At 55.1% G+C, this 17,698-nt stretch overlaps 1 protein-coding gene across 2 annotated transcripts in view; it reads right to left on the bottom strand.

Moving 5' to 3' along the window:
- Window positions 1–1,677: 1,677 nt before the first annotated feature.
- UMODL1 (uromodulin like 1) overlaps window positions 1,678–17,698 on the bottom strand; it is a 53,219-nt gene continuing 37,198 nt past the window's right edge. For both annotated transcript variants that reach the window (XM_037043022.1, XM_037043021.1), the window contains exons 15-22: window positions 15,649–15,786; window positions 13,752–14,089; window positions 10,431–10,576; window positions 9,727–9,963; window positions 9,274–9,433; window positions 7,350–7,434; window positions 4,672–4,873; window positions 1,678–2,821 (exon numbers count right to left, since the gene is read on the bottom strand). In XM_037043022.1, coding sequence (XP_036898917.1) covers window positions 4,692–4,873; window positions 7,350–7,434; window positions 9,274–9,433; window positions 9,727–9,963; window positions 10,431–10,576; window positions 13,752–14,089; window positions 15,649–15,786 — 1,286 coding nt within the window. In that variant the 3' untranslated portion in view covers window positions 1,678–2,821; window positions 4,672–4,691. The remainder of the gene's footprint in view (window positions 2,822–4,671; window positions 4,874–7,349; window positions 7,435–9,273; window positions 9,434–9,726; window positions 9,964–10,430; window positions 10,577–13,751; window positions 14,090–15,648; window positions 15,787–17,698) is intronic.

Genomic DNA, 17,698 nt, shown 5'->3' with positions numbered 1-17,698 from the left:
GCTCTAAGGTGTTCAAAGGCCCTCCCTCCCCTTCCTTGCCTGTGGATCAAGGAGGGCTTCCCGGGAGGAGCAAGAAGAACCCGAACCGGGAGGGAGAAGTTCTGAGTTTCCATTCTGAGCTGCTTGGACCAGTCATTTGAACCTCTGGCCTCGGTTTGCTTGCCTGTAAAATGGGATCAGCAACTTCTCACTGTGAAGATTGTTGCAACAATTAGATGTGTGAGAGGGGAACATTCTTGGCCACGTTCATTGTCCTGCCACAGCCTGTGGCAGGCAGCAAGCAGGGCTGCAGGCTTTGCAGTCAGCCAGGCTCAGCTTTTATTCTGGCTCCTCCACTTACTCACTGACACTGAGAAAGCTGCACGGCTCCGTTCGACTGTGCAGTGAGAATAACTACACATGAAGGCTTGTAATGAGGAGTAAGGTCATAGCTGCAAAGTATATGCACAGCTCCTACAAAATCCCCTCCCAGGCACAAGCAGGATGCTCCAGAGCTCTCTTGGCCTGTGAAAGGGGCTTCCAAGACTCCCAGGGCGGCGTTCCAGGGGTGCCCTGCACAGTGCTAGGGGGACAGCTGCACTGAAGAGCAGGAACACTGCCCAACCTCTACCCACGTCCGGGCCATGCCTGGACTCCTCCCTCCCTCCTCCTCTGTCAGCAGGAGTTTCTTGAGCCATGCCAGCGGGACGAGTCTAGGGTTAGGGGGCTCCACCCGCAAGCAATGTGCAGACTGAGCGTGTTTCTACACAGCAGCACCCGGGGCCCCCCCAGAGAACTGGCACAACCAGGGGTGCATGTGTGCCCTACTCAGTGTCTCTCCTCCACTTCCCAGCCTCCCTGTCTGTCACAGGGACTTTTCTGCAGGTGGACTTCGGTCTATGAGGGCAAGGCTCTGCCGCATGCTTTTGTCTTCCTGATGTCAGTGGAAGAACCGGAGCTCGGGAAACATTTGTTCGTTAGATGAATGCATGAGCGATGGATGGACGAATGAGTGAGAGGGTAGGTGGGCAGATGGATGGTTGGGCAAATGCCTGTGGGGTGGGCAGATGGAGAGGTGGGGAGGAGAGTGGTGAACGGTTAGCCGAGTGGGTGGACGGGCCAGGACAGCGGTACCTCCCAGAACACCCGCATTTGTCCCTCTCAGCATTCATCCTGGCTGTCATCGTCCACCGAACTGAGTGTCTCTCCCCCAACAAAACTGTGTGCTGAGGGCAGGACTCAGTCGGCTCCCTCACAATCTCACCAGCAGCTCTGAGTCCAAGACCTGGAGAGCGGTGTGTGCTCAGGAAATGGCTGTCAAAGAAAGGGCTGCAGCCAGCGGGCGAAGGAAGGAGAGGGAAGACCAAATTTTCATCATTATGCAGACCACAAGTCAATAAAGCTAGCACACTCCTTGAATGGGACAAAAGCTGTGGATGAAGTTTTAAAGATGGAGTTTTAAGATGCATATCGGCTGTGGAACCCAAACCCACGCAGCCGTGGGCATGTGCCTGGGTTTCGTCTCTTCTTCAGGAAAGACATGTCCTAGCTCCTGGGCGGGTGTCAGAACAAATGGACGCAGCTTGGGAAGAGCCAGAGACGCGGGCTGGTCTCCCCAGACCAGACAGCCCCGCACAGCGCCCTCGGCGGGCGCTACCTGAGCGCCTGAACCCAACAGAGTTCCCAGCACAACCACACTTCAATGCCGTAGGCAATTTATTCTACTCATTCAACATCGGTTATCTGCAAGGGCAACACACTGCTATTCTTTACTGACTGTTCTGAGAACATCCAATAAATCAAACACCTCACTTCCCCCAAACATTTGTGTTTGTGGTAGTCCATTATATTCAACATAATTAATCTCATAAATTAAAAACTAGAGAGCATGCTATAATTCTAAGGTCTTCAAGGAAAAACATTCTACTTTCAGGTGTTAACTATCAAATACAATTGCATTTGTTTCGAATGCAGTGAAGAGCATCGCCTGGCAGCACGGTCTAGTGGAGAACACGCCGAACTAACTATTTAGGTTCTAGGCCCATTGCCTCAGTAACTCATTTTGTGAACCTAAGGAAACACCTCCCCCACCTCGTCCTGGGGTGCCCACTGCATGCGGTTACACGGTACCTCCCTGTGTGGCGGGGGGGTGTTTAAGATGGCTGCGAAATGTCCGGAGAAGGGTAACAGAATGATACATGGTATGTTGTTTCTGCTCATGAAGATGTTTGTATTAAGAGAGTACCTTCTGAGTCACCGCTGTAGGGATAAAAATACCGGCCTGCTAAAGCAGGAGAAAAGTTAAAGAGTGCACCCACCTGCCAAACATGACGTCAGTAACATACTTGTTATTGACGACATAGTGTTAAAAGAACTTCAAGTGCACTGTGAAATATATCTTTGAAAACTAAGACTATTATGTACTTGACAAAGCGTGCTGAATGGCAGGCTGGCTGGACATGGACGATGGATGGATGGATGGATGGATGGACAGACAGACAGACAGACGGCAATGGTGAGCAAAGCCAGGAAGGGCCACTTGGACCAAACTCGGTGGTAAAGGGTCTGGGAGCTCTGGGGCTGTGGAGGTGACCTGGGTGACAGTCGAGCTGTGTCCACGCCCGGGCTGATGATCCCTGTGTCCACGGCTCCAGGTGCCCCCAACGCCCTGCCCACTTCTCCAGCAGCTCCTGCTTGTCTGGACCTCCAGAGTCACTGGACCTGGAGACAGGTAGAGTGACGTTTTCACGGTCTCCGGGGCTCCCCCGAGGCCTGGATGTGGGGCAGAGCAGGCTTCGGTCAGCGCTTGATGAATGAGGAACCGAGCTCTGGTCAGGGCTACCTGTGCAGGAAAGGGGGTCACTGGGTCAGTTTGCATGCAGGAAAGGAGAGGCCCACACAGGAAAACCCCTGGAGTGCAGGTAGCCGGGGCTGCAGCAGGGCCCTTGGATGCGGACGGGACTTCCGTGCTGGCCGGACAGGCAGCACTCCAGGAACAGGGCTGCGACTCCCAGGAGACGCAGAGGAAGTGGAATTGCGGTGCCTGGGGCCTGGGGCCTGGGGTCTGGGAGCTACGCGCCCCCTGTCAGCAGGCAGGTGTGCCTGGCACTTACACTGGAACCGGATACACACATCCTCGGGGACTTTGTGTCATTTGTGGCACACCCCCCCACCCCGCCCTGCAGACGCAGAGCTCCTGTGCGGAGCACCAGCCTGGTGAGGGGGAAGGATGGTTGTTCAACATGCTTCGAAGAGCAGAGTTTGGCAGGAACCTGAAACCTAGTTCTAGACATTTCCACTGTGGGAGACAGAAGCCCGGGAGAAAAACAGAAGAAGAGGGGCCGGTGGCCGTCTGGAGTCTCCATTTCCAGGACAGCAGCGCGGCCTTAACGCCAACACACCACATCGCCTTGGACAGTCAGGGCAAGCGTTGGCCTGTTGCTGGGATTCCCATTTCAAATATTAGGTAAAATCCATGGAAGTTCCTGTCCGTCTCCCCAGGGAAGCGACTGGCCTGGGGTGCTGGCCCTGGCCTAGCCCTTCCATCTGGACAGCGAGAGTCCCCAAGACTCTGGATGGTGGGTCCCTAGCTGCCAGGCGTCCTCCCAGCAAAGGGCCAGGACAAAGCAGAGGTGTGGTCTCTCCCGGGACTACAGAACCAGCTTCCCGAACAGCTCCTTCGCCTTCGGGCGAGATGAAGCACCCGGGCAAGGGGGTGAGCCTGTGGAGACATGTGCTTTGACCCGGTCCCGCTGTGTGACCTTGGGGGAGGCACGTGAACCCTTCGGGACCAGTTTCCTCATTTCGAGGGTGTGACCAGTACATATTGCACTTTGCTGAGCCATTGTGAAGATCTGCCACCTCAAGAGAATAAGGAGCCAACACGGGCAAGGTGTCCTTGACCGAGGAAGCTGCAGCCCCCCTGAGGAAATGGGGGGCAGTGACCAGTCACTGTGGGGCCTATGTGCACGACAGTACCCCTGACAGGGGACAAGATGGAGCAGGGTCAGTAAGCAGAAGGGTCGTGGGCCCCCAAGCAGAGACGAAGACCCCACACTGAGGCAGGCCAGATTTCACAGTGAGGTGTCAAGGTGAACTGGAATGCGCTGCTGCCAATGCCCTTCTTTGGGACTCTCAGGGGAGGGGCAGAGGACCCCAACTAGCAGAAGGCTTCAGAGACCCCAGGAAAGCTCTTTCCTCCTGCCTCGGATGCTTGGTACCCCACCTTGTGGACATCTTAGAGAACTGCTCCCAGAACCGGTCACTCTGGGTTTTTATGGAGGCTTTACTACAGGGCTTGTTGGATTAAATCCTGGGCTGTTGGTGATTGATTCGACTTCCAGGCCCTTCACCTGTCTCCAGAGGTCAGGGGGTGGGACCGACACGGCCAACCCTCCAATCGCATGGTCGGTTCTCCTAGCAACCAGGCCCCATCCTTGGGTGCCTTCCGTAACAGAGGATACCTTTCCCATTCCCATCACGCAGGAAACCCCAGCGTTTCGGGAGCTCTGTGCGGGAACGGTGAACAAACACCAAATATACATTTCTCACTATAAATCACGGGCACCAAACGCTGGCAGCCACAAATCTACCTTTTGCCAAAGCCACCGAGACACACTAGGCAGTCCCCATCGGAGGCAGAGGCAGGACTCGCGTGTGCCAGACGCGCCTGGTGCCTCACTCCTCACCCACCTTCCGGGCAGCCGGGCCTCCTAGTCGTGGAACACCTGGTAGCTGAAGTTGTCTGACCGGGTTTTGAAGGTGTACTTCCCGGTCATTCTCTGGAAGCGCAGGATGAGAAGGGCGGCTGCCCCGGTCACCACAGCAAAGACGGCCACCACGATGAGGACGATATAGCTGGGTCTCAGGCCGGGCTGCACACCTGGAGACTCGCCTGCAGGGGGCGGGACAGGCGTAGGTAAGAGGTCTGCCCGAGGCAGGAGGAACCCCACCTCTTCGGTTGTGTGTGGAACGCAGGGCGCAGGACTGAGCCTGGGTAGAGCTCGCTGCCCACAGGGGCCGGCTGTTATGTGGCGCTCTCCTTGGACAGTGGCTCATCGGAAGCACCATGGCAGTGAAGTGTGAGTCTGTGTCCCTGTGGGTCCCCAAAGGTGACGAGGAAGGTGTCCCAAGGCAGGGAGAGCACAGCAGCCGGGACAGGTCGGCCTGCCCAGCGTTCAGGATAAGCACTGGCCCGGGAGGGAGCCACAGGCCTTCTGGGTGGAGAAGGACCGCCCACAGGAAGACTCATGGGGCGCGCACACTCCACAGTGCAGAGGCGCGCAGGTTGCCACAGACCCAAGGAGGGGCAAAAAAGAAACACAGGAGAGTGTGGACCCCGAAGGCTGACCACAGGGACTCACGAAAACACACATAAACCCATGTCCATAGCAGCACTATTCACAGAGGCCAAAGGCGGAAACAACCCAAGTGTCCATCAAAGGATGGATGAGTGAAAATAAAGTACATTGTAGCGAACCTGTGCGTTAATGAAAAAAAGCACTGCCTGCTTTTCCTTTATGGAAATAATAATTAAGTGGGAGGGATGGGGGATGAATAGATGGACGAATGAATGAGTGGATGTAAGAAGAAATGTTGGATAGATGGATGAACAGGTGAGTAGGTGAGCAGATGAATGGGAGGACAGTGGATGGATGGATGGATGGATGGATCAGTGGATGGATACAATTCAGCAGACTCAGTAAGTTTCCTAAGACCACGCAGCTTGTAAGTATGAGAACCTACAAACAGGCTCATGTCTCCCAACTCCCAGCCCAAGTGCTTTCTCCACGCTGGGGTTTACACTGTCTGCAGTGTCCATGAATAAAGAGAAGGGGTTCACCTAGAAATGGAAATTCGACCTCCTCTGTTCCGTTGTATATTAGGGCCCTGGTTCTCCTTGGCAATTTAAGAAGGTACAGAGGGTAAGCAAAGCATGTTGTACTAGGGCATGTTGCCCTAGCTGCCTGAGGTCCAGCGCACACACCAGGGCTGGGCGCCCAGCTCCAAGGGCCCTGCCCTGGGCCGGGGTGTTGCTTGGGGCCTGTGAAGGGTTACATTTCCCAAACGTTCTGGAGAGAACCAGCCGCTGAGAATCCCTGGCCAAGTCCTGATCGGCATTCACATCCTGGCTTAGACCCTGCATCCAGACACAGGCGTTCTCGTACGGAAAAACACTGAGAGGAAGCCAGGCCATCCAAGTGAGAAAGAAAAACAGCAGAAAAAGAAAAGCGAGGAGGCTTAGGTGTAGCTGCAAAGAACGAGGAAACCCCAGAATAGCAGTGATGAGGAACACGGAAATCTCTCTTTCTCGCATAAAAACTGGTGAAGTCAGAACCCAGGCCAGGCTCGGCTATTCTGCTCTGCAGTGTCCTCGGGCCTCGGCTCTCCCAGCCCCTGTCCCTGTGGTCCTCCTGGCCCGGGATGGCGGCTGACAGCAGCGGTCTCTGGGCCAGGTCGGGTGGCAGGACGGGGAAATGGGAATGGAGATGGGAGAAGCATGGGCGCAGGTGTTTCCACGGAGAGCATCCCTGAAAGTTGTCACTGACAATCCCACCCGCGTTTCTTTGGCCAGAACTTACTCAGAGGGCCATGCCTGGCCTATATATAACCACCTGCTATATAACCAGGTTGGTTATATACTTAAAAATTATAGTTCTTTATTCCCGGCTAAAAACTGGGGGTTCATTCCTATGCCAGGAGAGGAGAACAGAGGGGGGCGGGACAGCCAGCAGCTTTGGTCGTACTAACCCAAAGCACACAATTTCCCCAAACCATTTTTTAAATGGGATAGATGACAAAGAAAAGAAAATGTTGTCCTGGAAAAACTCACGGCAAGTCTCAAAAACACGGGGAACGTCACTGGCTGAGGGGAGGTTTTCACTGGGAGAGGATAGCAAGGCCCTGTTTTCGCTCTGCGTCCTGTGATGTGGCCAAGCTTGAAATGCAACCGAGTCCCCATTCACGGGCGTGTGTGTGTGTGCGCACACACACACAGAACCTGACCTGCCTGGAGCCTGCACTCCTTCCCGACACAACCCGCCGCCTGCTGATCTAGGGTCAGGACCTTTTGTCGCTGGCCCTGGTCAAACCCGCATCATCTAACCGGCTCCCGGAAGCCTTGGTCTTTTCATCTGCCAAGAGGAGACCCGACCTCACGGAAGTGCATTCTGCACCGAAGAAGGTACCGCGGCTCTGGGAAGCGGGCCGGGCTCTCGGGGTGTGCGCTGCCGTTGTGACTGCTATTAGGAGTCTTCCGGGAAACCCTCAAGAGCTCCACATTCCAAAGAACCACTTTCTGGTCTGCAGGCTGCTGAACTGGCCTTGGCCACACCTTTTCTTTAACTGTCGAAACCAAGTCACCAACTCACCGTTAGAGCGGATGAGGGGTCCCCAGGACATCTGGTGTGTTTCGGATGGGTCGCCACTCCTCAGAGACCGGAAGTCATTGCAATTCTGTGTTTTATTTCATTTTTTTTTTTTAAGGAGAGAAACTTCAAATTAGTTGAACAAGGTTCATGAGGAATTTACCCATTCTCTGGAATGCTACTCTGATTCGTGGATTTTTTTTTCCTGCCAGAGACATGAAATCATGGCAGATGAGCTCAGATGGGGAGAAGGGGGGCAACAGAGGCCCGGACAGCTTCCCTGGACCGTGGGCTCTGCCCAGTGTGACGGGGGGGGGGGGGGGCTGGCTACAAAGAGGTGTGCAAGAGCAGCGAGAGGCCGTGGCGCCCTGAGCTGCCTCCAGCTCCCAGCACCGGTCCCTTCGCCCCGTGGGTGGCAGCGGGAGCTTTTCGGAGGGTCGCCTCTGCGCTCCCCGCAGTGCTGTGCTGCACCGCCACTTGCTCCGTGTGACGCCTTTGCCTCACAGAAAGGTTCAGTGGCGGGATGGCATCTGCTTCCTACGCACCCGCTACGGGCTGCCTATGTCCCCCAAAGGACGTCAAAGCCCTGACCCCCAGAAGTGGTGCCTGGGGCCTCACTGGGAGACAGGGTCCTTGCAGATGTTCCAGGTGAGATGAGCTCACCAGGCGGGCCCTGTTCCTATACGACTGTGTTCGCAGACAGAGGGGACACATGAACACAGACAGGGATGGAGACAAGACTTGGGAAGACCCAGGGAGAAGAGGGGCATCTGCCAGCCCAGGAGACCGACCCAGAGGAGACTCCCCCTCGCAGCCTCAGAAGGACCCACCACGCCAACACCTCGGTCTCAAACTCCCAGCCCCCAGACGGTGAGACAACAAGTGTCTGTTGCTAAAGCCAACTCCTTCCATGGTACAGTGTCACAGTAGCCACAGGAAAGCACTACAACACCCCTCCTCAGGGGACTTGGGTAGAAGTGTGTGACACTCCTATCATAAAGAGTTGGGGACTGGCAGCCCCCACAGAAGCGAAGGGTCCCTGTGGCTATCATTGCCCTTAGCATCTCTGAGGGTCCCGTGGGACCAGCTGAGGCTCCCAGGTGCCCTTAGCCGGCAGCCACCAGGGGTCTGTGTTCCTTTCTCCCAGAAGATTGACAGTTTGAACAAAAGTGACATCAGCGAAACCAACTACACTTGGGCTTCTCTCATCTGTGACCTACTGACGCTCTGAGGCGGGTCACCCAGGAAAGCCTCGGGAGTTCAGAAGGAACGAAGAGACAGGCCTATCCCCCCAAAGGACAGAGGGACACGCAGGGGCCAAGCCAATGGCCAGCAGGGATCTCTACACTGTCCTTGGCCACAGACAACATGTGACAGTCACTTCTCATACTTGTCACTGGTATCAAGAAGAGCTTTCCAATTTCAGGACCGCAGAGCATACTTTGAATTCACAGGTGTAAGGAAATGAGAATGTAAAATTATTCATAATCTCAGCCGCAATGTCACACATAGAGAAAGAAAAAAACCTGATGAAATATCACAGGAGCTGACTCAGTGGTATTCCACAAGTATAGCTGAAAACAGATTTAAATTAAAATAGATTTTTAACCCTGAATATACACTAAGTGACCTTGGGGAGAAGCACAATAGCATCATGACAAGGAAGCTGTGATGTGACGGTCATTGGAGAGTGCGGCCTCAAGAAGGACTTAGGGAACCTTCCGACTCTATCTGTCCTCTACCCGAGGGCCGCCTGCTGCTGAAATCCTGCTGCTGAAATCCATTTCCTGCCATTTGGGGGCCATGTCTGCCGAGCCCAGCACCTCTTCCCAGAAGTCAGAGCCACCCAAGCCACCCATGCCCCCGGTGTCCTGAAAGTGACAAGAAGGGAGGGTCCAGGCAGAGGCTTAGAACACCCAGCACCTACGATTTTGCAGGTGGTGCCGGCAGTCTCCATGCAGATGCGAAGCTTGCAGTGCAGGTAGACTATGGAGTTGTTGATGAAGGAGAAGATTTTCAGCTTGAACTGGGCCTTGTTGGAGTCCCCATTCTCAATCACGCTGGTGTGCGTGTTGGGGATGGGGCAGCTGGGAGGAGAGCGAAGGTGGATCATCAGCTCTAAACCGGCCCTCCCGTCCTCGTTCCCAGAGGATCAAGTCACAGTACACCTGACTGCACATGGAGCGTCCCCACCCGGCTCCGTGGGAGGCAAGGACAGCTGGCCCGCCAGTTCCCGAGAGGAGAGGGTCTCCTGTGGGGTGTTAGCTAAAATGCAGGTCCAGACCTGTACGACTCTGGAAACTCCAAGGGCCCCAAGCAGGCCTCAAGCGGGGCCGGGGGAAGGGGTGCAATGGAGCCCAGGCCCCACCCACGCCCCTACCTGTTGTTGATGAACCCGAACGTGACGGGGTCCCGGGCGTTGCTGGACGGTGTGGCCCAGCACTCGGTCAGGACCACTTTGAGATTGCTTTTCTGTTTGTGAAGCCCCACTTCGATCTTGATGTCGTCACTGGCGGACACGCTGCAGTTCTGCGGTATGGGAGAGTCTCCGATGAACAACTGCATTTCCGTGACAAAGTTCCCAGCGCCGTGGAGGTCCTCGATGATGGTGTAAACCCTGCAAGACGGAGCAGTTTGCAGGAGGCTGCCTCCTACGACCCCCCTCGTTCCCGTTCCTCCCTGCAAGGAAGTGTGTACATGAGGAGAGAATGCCCCGGCGAGCACAAGCAAAGAAAGTCTGTCCCCAGCTGGCTCAGCCTCCGTCCCCTGCACTGTGGGACGCTTAAAGGACGGCGGAGGGGAGGGGCAGCTTCCTAGTGGAAAAGGGGGCCGCAGGGGTGCCCTGACGGGGGTGTCTTCCTGAGGAAACTGGGGATGGGCTCACTAGAAGAGGGCTGTCCCATGCAGTTGACTAGGGGAGCATACATATGGTTTTCTGCGGTTGGTCCTGAGTCAAGCATTAGGGGAGCTATCGGTTATGAGTCGAGTCCTGGCCATCACCCATTTGTATATTCAACCTCTTGGACGGATCCTCAGGGAAGGGCACGTGAGCTGGGGAGGTGGGGGAGGGCGCTCTCCACTCACCCCCACTCCGGAGTGTAGCCGGACGAGGTCAGGAGGTCATTCTGGAAGGCGCAGTGGATGGGGCTCAGGACCTTCGGGTGGTGGATGATGCCCCCAGGGGACAGGTCATTCCGCAGCGTGGTCCTCACCACAGTGTTCGTCACATTCTGAACACAAGCCAAGCAGGGTGTGAGCAGGACCCCAGCACGGCTGCGGACCATGGCTCTGGGTGCTGGGGAAGGGACTTTTTGCAAAATTTCCCCCCCAAACATGAAAACCCTAATGATTTTTTTCCATCGTAAGTAGTCAAAAAGAGGGTGAAGTCCCAATGTCACTGGAGTCCGTTTTCTGTGCCGGTTTCTTCCCTGGAAGAAACCAGAGACAGCCCAGGTAGGGGGGCCCATGCGCGTTGCTGAAAATGAGGGTGCGAGCCCCTCACCAGAGGGATCGGGAGCCAGACTGGCGGAGTCAGGGGCGAAGTGAGCCAGCACTCCTTCTCAATTCTCTAGCCTGGGGAAGTGGCAAGGAAGCAAGGATCAAAGGGCAACCTGGAGGTGGGGCGAGGGCTCAGCTGTGATCCCTGGGCTAACACTGCACACCTGAGTCTCAGGGATCAGGCCCGTTGGTGTTCATGGGGTGAAACCCCAAACCAAGGTGCGGAGCAAACTGGTTTCGAGCATCAAGACAAACGTTCCAATGTCAGCTGGTATATTATGGTCTGGTTGCTGGGACCGTGGAAATTAAGCAGAAAGAAGAGAAGGTTCCAGACAGCAGGACTAGGCTGAGAAGACAGGCCTTGCTCAGAGAAGGTCAAGGCAGGCAGAAACAGAGAGGGAGACCCCAAGAGGGGCCACTGCCCGGTGGGCTTCCATGGGAAGGACTCCAGGAGAAGACAGGCCTGTCTGTGGAAATTCCTGTCCTTACACTGAAGGCTTTTGTTTGACAAAACACCTGAAGTGCCAGCTCTGTGTGTGTATCGCTTTGCTGGTCAGCGGCTTGGAGTCTGGCCACTATGGTGGTGGCCTTTCCAATGCCCCTTTACTGCCACTGCCTAAGTTGTCACCAGAACAGAGCCCAGGGCGCAACAAGGGCAGCTCGGGTGCCCCACGGTGGGACGCACAGGGTGGACGGTTAGCCGTGGGCGCTGTAGGGCGCTCGCCTCGCCGGCCTCGCCCCTTCGGAACTCCAGAAGGGAAACTGTGTGGGGAGGAAGCACACCAGAGCCAGGGACTGAGGAGGACTCGAGGGGCAGGGTTGAAAATTGACGACAGGGGAGAAGGGGAGCAGAAGTGCTGAAAGTTCAAGTCCAGCACAGGAGGAGCTGCTGGACTTCTCGGGGGACGGGAGGGCGAGGCAGATGGACGGTGGGTGTCAGAGAAAACATCTGACCCTGGTAAGGTCGTCAGTTCGGCGTTTGCTGACAATGAGAATTCTGTGGCTAACTTTATCAAGGGACCCACGAATCCGACAGATGAGGAGTCCAGGGGCCCAACAGGCTCCGACGGAGACGGTTTGAGAAGAAAACACGGTGTGTAGGAAGCGCTTACAGGGGTGTGAGGGGCGTGGCCGCTTTCGGGGGTTCCGCAGTCTCTTTCTCCTTCTGCTTTGCTTGCTACTTTATATGAAATATAGAACAAATGTACCCTCCTCATGTATTAAACAGACCTGGACAAACTTTGGTAAAGTTGACTGTATCGGGGCCATGAGATTATCTTTAGAAGATATTATTGATCTGGGTTTTCATATAAATAGCGGCACTTTAATTATTGAAAACTGTGTTAATTTTTATGTTTTTTAATTGGTTTTTAGATAGAGAGAGGTGGAGAGAGAGAAATGCCAATGTGAGAAAGAAACATTGATGTGCTGTCTCTGGTACATGCCCTGACTGGGGCTTGAACCCACAACCTACGTATGAGCGCTGACCAGGAATCAAACCTGCCACCTTTTGGCACACGGGTTGATGCTCCAGCCAACTGAGCCCACCGACCAGGGCCCCCTCCGTGTTCATTTTTAAAATTCATTTTCCTTTGTACAGACTGGAGATACATTAGCTTCTGTGAACGAACTGGTACAACTCTGTACTGGTTTGTCCCCACAGCAGCCTTTACACACTTCTGCATTCCTGCCTCTTGGTGTTCGCATCTTTTAAGAAATGGCTTGTATTTGTGTCTCCGTGCTTTGGAGTGACTGTTGGCCTGACCTTCACGGGCCCTGTGGCTTCTCAGCCGAGGAGCAGACCCTCACTCCACTCGGTGTCGTTCTAGCAGGCACGTGGCCAAGTCTCCCACGGGCCGTAGCAGGCACGCCAGGTCCGGAATGTGAATTCACAGTGGTGCAGGGGGGCGCCTTGAATGGCTGTGCACAGTGTCTCGGGAGAGCCCCTTTCTGCCTTCAGAAGGGTTTCACAGGGACATGTGAAAGTGACTCTGCGCTCTAGCAAGACTTTGGGGGCAGGGACGCATTTCTGCCTCTCCCTGTCATGGTCTGTTTATAGTCATCAAACACAGAGATGGGACTGTAAATTTAACTTTCGTTTTCAACCCGGAGGCCAGTAAAACGTAAACTTCTTAACCACGAAAAAGGGAGGCGGGACCTGCTAACTGTATGTAATCTGCTGTGTTTGTTCAAATAAGTCTTCAAGGCAAAAGGGTTGTGGACAAACGTCAAAGAATAGCAAGACCTTGTGCAGATTCCAGGGGTGGCATGACTCATGTGAGACGAAGTTCCATTCGCTCCACCAGTTCCTGGACCGACCGAGTATAATTGCTACAGCAGGCATTTGCCCAGCTCAGGGAAACAAAGGCAATGAGCTGACGCCTGCAGCCTCAACTCCAGGCCCTCGCCCCCCATAGCGGCACTTCCCCTGGGGAGCCACCTGCAGGAACAGCCCAGGCAGGAGCTAAACAGCTCTGCCCATGCCCAGCCTGCACCAACACCCCCCCACAGACACACAACCACATTCACACGCACACACATCCACATTCTCACACCTGTGCACATGGACGGCCACATTCCCACACAGGCTCCACAATTCCTGCCTTTCTTTCTCCCCTGGCGGCCCTGCCTGTGCATCAGACTGGATGAGAGGACACTGTGACCCCTGACTCTCAGACCTTCCCCAGGCCCTTTGCCCTGGGACTCCTGCAGGGCTGGGCCCTCAGCCCCGCCCCCCCCCCCCATGCTAGGGTGTAGCCCACTCTCCTGTGAGAACGTGGCCTTATTCCGACTCCTTGGCTGGGTCCCTCACCCAGAGTCAGAGACCTTGGGGTGCAGAGTCTTCCCTGGGCCCCTCTGCACATCGGGGTGCAGACAGCTTGGACACCCCCCACACCCAGGACTTACACTCTGCACCAGGGTTCCGCACTCGCTCCATCCGGCCACCAGGAACACGTGTGTGCTATTGCTGTCACTCACGTTGCAGGACGGGTGTCCCAGGTACAGGGAGGACTCAGGAATAGACTCCTGCTGCAGGAAGCGCCTCTCGATGGCAATGGCCACCTTCTCGATCTCGCAGAGCACCCTGACCGCGCCTGTCAGGTTCAGCCTCGGGGGCAGGCCCTGGGCGGCTGGCCGGTCACCTTGCACGGAGGCAGCCCTAGTTTCTGCTGGGCCTGGGGGCTGCTCTAGGCTGGGGGCCAGAGAAGAAGTGGGGGCCTGGGTTGTGTTGAGAGAAGAGTCACCTGCAAGGCACAAGGAGATCTAAGCAAAGTGCGACTCTGTGTTTGGAGCTGTTATGTGAGCCTGGACAGCGAGGCTGGCACAGGGGGCAATAGGTGAAGAGCAGACCGGGAACCACCTATGTTCTGTAGGAGCTCCCCTGGGCACTGCACAGTCCAGCCATGGCCACACGCATACACCTGTTGCTCGCTTCTGCCAGCCCAGGCAGCTGGGCTTGGCTCAACTCCCCATGGGCCCCTGTGGGCCAGGAAACCAAGGCACCCTCTGCCTTCCCAGCCTCTTCCAGGCCAATGCTGGCCATCTGCCAAGCCTGTGGACTTGGAACAGGCCATTTGCCCTTGGGAGTCCCCGAGTCCTCTCTCTAAGATGAGTTAGTACAGTTTACTCTCAGGATCCTTGAGTTCCTTGCTCCTGCTCCAGCTTTCTGTGTCCCCCAGGGCACTTGGTTTCACCCTCTAGGAGAATGAAGAGGCTCCTCAAAGGCACCCACCATTCTCCCTGGGCTGGCTCCCTGGTCTGCATGAAGCAGACTTGGACCACCCCTTGGCCCACTTCGGGGCCCTCCTTCACAGGCTGGGTCCATGGCCTGCCACCCCGGCACGTGCCTGCTTTCACTGGGAGGTGGAGGACTCGCCCAGCACTATGCTGCCCCACCTAGCTCCCCCAGCCTCCAGGATGCGGTCCGAACCACTGCTCCCGGAGCTTGCAGCCTTCTCCACTGATCTCACCTACTGCCCTTGGCAGTTTGCTTCCCCCTCTCCTACCCATATCCTGCAGGCACCAACGCTGCAGCCAGTCCAGCTGTGTGACTTCGTCACACCTTCACAGCTCGGTACTCATCACTGCCCCCCCCACCACAGTCTGCCCCACCACAGGCCCCTCTGCCCAGTGCTGTCTTAGCCATCCTTTGAGACCAGCTCTAGGACACCTCTTCCAGGAAGCCCTCCCTGACCACATACATGGGGCTAAAACAACTTAGTCTCCTCTGGGCCTCCTGCTTCTACCTCAAATGATGCCTGTTCCATATTCCTTGTGACAACTGTTTGCTTGTATAAACATCTGTCTCCCTTCAGTTGACCATCGACCCCTGGGTGACAGGCATCATCTCTGAGTCACTGCTGAACCCACTAAGGCCCCACGGAACAGGGACAGTGCTGGGTGGAAAGAGGGGCTGAGTGGAAATGTTTCATGTGTGTTGCTTGTCCCATGGGCTGCGCATCTAGCAGGATCTTTTAGCCTTTGAGAGAACACCCCTCAGGTCATGTGTGTGTGTTCTCACCTCAGTCATTGGAAAAAGCACTTGTGGATGTGGGGCACGACCCAGAAGGCTGGAGCTAAATGGGAGAACGTGAGGGGGCAGCATGTACGCACCCACATGCACACACACAAGCATGCACACATACCCACTCACACGCGCACACGCATGTGCACAAACACATGTAAGGAAACTAGCCCAGGACACAAAAATAGGCTGACCTCATTTGGAAAAGAAGCACGTTGATTCTTTTAAAAGAACAGATTACCCAACAGTATGCCAGAAAGGGGGCGATGAGGATATTACCTTCACAGGGCCTTCCGGAATATTCCACAGGGAAGTCGGAGGCACCGCCCGCACAGCTGCAGGTGAAAGACCCAAGGGTGTTGCGGCAGGACGTGCCTGGCTCACAGTCGTCCTCCCTCCTCTCACACTCGTCGTAGTCTGTGCGGCATTTGGGGGACAAACAGGAGAACTTCTCAGTCGGCTGGAGGGTTGCGGGGGAGGGTAGCCCAGCCGGTCGTTTCCAGACCACCTTCCGGAACATGCATCTCGGCGAAAGTTGGAAATTATCAAACCACAACAAAGCTAGCCACGTAGAGAGAGCTCAGGGTACAGGTGTGGGGTGGGGGCAGGTGTCAGGAAGGCTTCGGGAGCTGTTCTGGAAGGAGGACTCCTGGTCCCGGGGCTGGGAGGGACGCTGGGCAGGGTCACTTCAGAGCAGCCACTCTGAAGGGAGCAGGAGGGGAACTCCTGGTCTCGGGTGGGGGACCTGGACGGCAAGGCAGTCCTGGGCGAAGGCCCTCGGCGCACCTGCCTCCCACCTCCACGCTCACTCACTCACTGGTGACAGTAAAGCAGATTTACCGAAGAAAATGGAAATGAAGCAGAACAGCTTCGCAAAGAACAACGCCCACTCTGGAGATCCCCTCCCGAACATGACCCTGTTCGCACGGCTGCTGCGTATTTCATCCCTTGAATAAAGCGCAGACTATGACACAGGCAAGAGTGTGTTCTGTCCACAAACGCGAGTCCTGCTTTCCTCACTCGTCCCTTTGTCGGAAATTCTTCTGTCTCACAAACCCCATATTCAATCACTGCCCGAGAGCCCTGGAACGGCCAATGCCACGATTTACTTAACCTTTACTTCCCTATCTGGGGACGATGGGAGAGTTCCAAACTTTGCCTTTTGAAGAAACAGTGAAGGTGAATATCTTCGGGTGTAAACTATGGTCTCACTGTGACCTATTTCCTTAGGACGGGATCCTAGAGGTGACCTTCCAAAGTCAAAGTGGAGGGACATTCTTGTAGCTCTTGATGAACACACTGGAGTTGGTGTCCAGGGAGCGCAAGCTTATTCTAGTCCCACCTTCACGACCCATTCAGCAGTGTCATCGTTTTTAAAAAGTGCTCTTGGGTGGGAAAGAAGAGAGGCTTGTGTTAGTGGGCTGCCTTCGGTCATTACATCTCTTCTTTCGCATACTGTCCGTTTGAGACTTCTCTGCATTTATCTGTCAGGTTCGTAACGTTTTATTACCAATGCATGTGATCTTTCCATGTATGTAGAGTATTATTCTTCATCAAATTACTGAAATTACATTTTGGTTCATTACTTGCTTCATTATGGTGCCTTTATTTTAACATAAAAAATTTACAATTTTATGGAGTCAAATATTCCAGCTTCTTCTTCTGTGGGCTTGATTCCCTTCTGCTTTTAAACTTGGAAAGCCCTTCTCATTTCAAAAACTCAGAAAAATACTCATCTGTGTTGTCTCTGATGTTTTTAAACCTGCGACTAGAAGCTTTGTATCACTTATTTTCTGTACGATACGTGCTGTGGACGGAACTGTGCCCCCTCCAAGTCCATCTGCGGAAGCCCAAGCACCAGGGTGACTGTGTTTGGAGGTGGGGCCTTGCAGAGCTCATTAAGGTCAGATGAGGTCATGGAGGCGGGGCCGGAAGTGATGGGACTGATGTCCTTGTAAGGAGAGACACCGAGAAGCTCTCCTTCCGAGGACACAGGTCAGAAAGAGGACCCTCATCAGAAACCAGACCCCCTGGGCCCTGAATCCGGGCCTTCTGGCCCCCAGGTCTGGGAGATAAACGTCTGTGGGTTAAGCCACCCGTCCGTGGTGTTTTGTCATGGCCGCGTGAGCTACGACAATATGAGAAAAGAATCTACGCTGATGGTTCTCCCTGCTTTTCTTTCAGTGATTTTTCTCTACGATCTCCTTGGCAACTGTGCTTGGCAGGAAGTCTAGCTGTGGAGAGGGATGGATCTGCCCTTGGCCCACGGGAACGGGCAGCAGAGGAGGGGGGCAGGGGCAGCCTGCGACAAGGAAGCCGCGCCCCGTGA

Source organism: Sturnira hondurensis, unplaced genomic scaffold, assembly GCF_014824575.4.
Source record: "Sturnira hondurensis isolate 20B ecotype Veracruz unplaced genomic scaffold, ASM1482457v3 Scaffold0003874, whole genome shotgun sequence".
NCBI classification, from domain to species: domain Eukaryota; kingdom Metazoa; phylum Chordata; class Mammalia; order Chiroptera; family Phyllostomidae; genus Sturnira; species Sturnira hondurensis.
The sequence above is the reverse complement of the archived record's forward strand: the minus strand, read 5'-3'. Positions and strand labels throughout refer to the sequence as shown.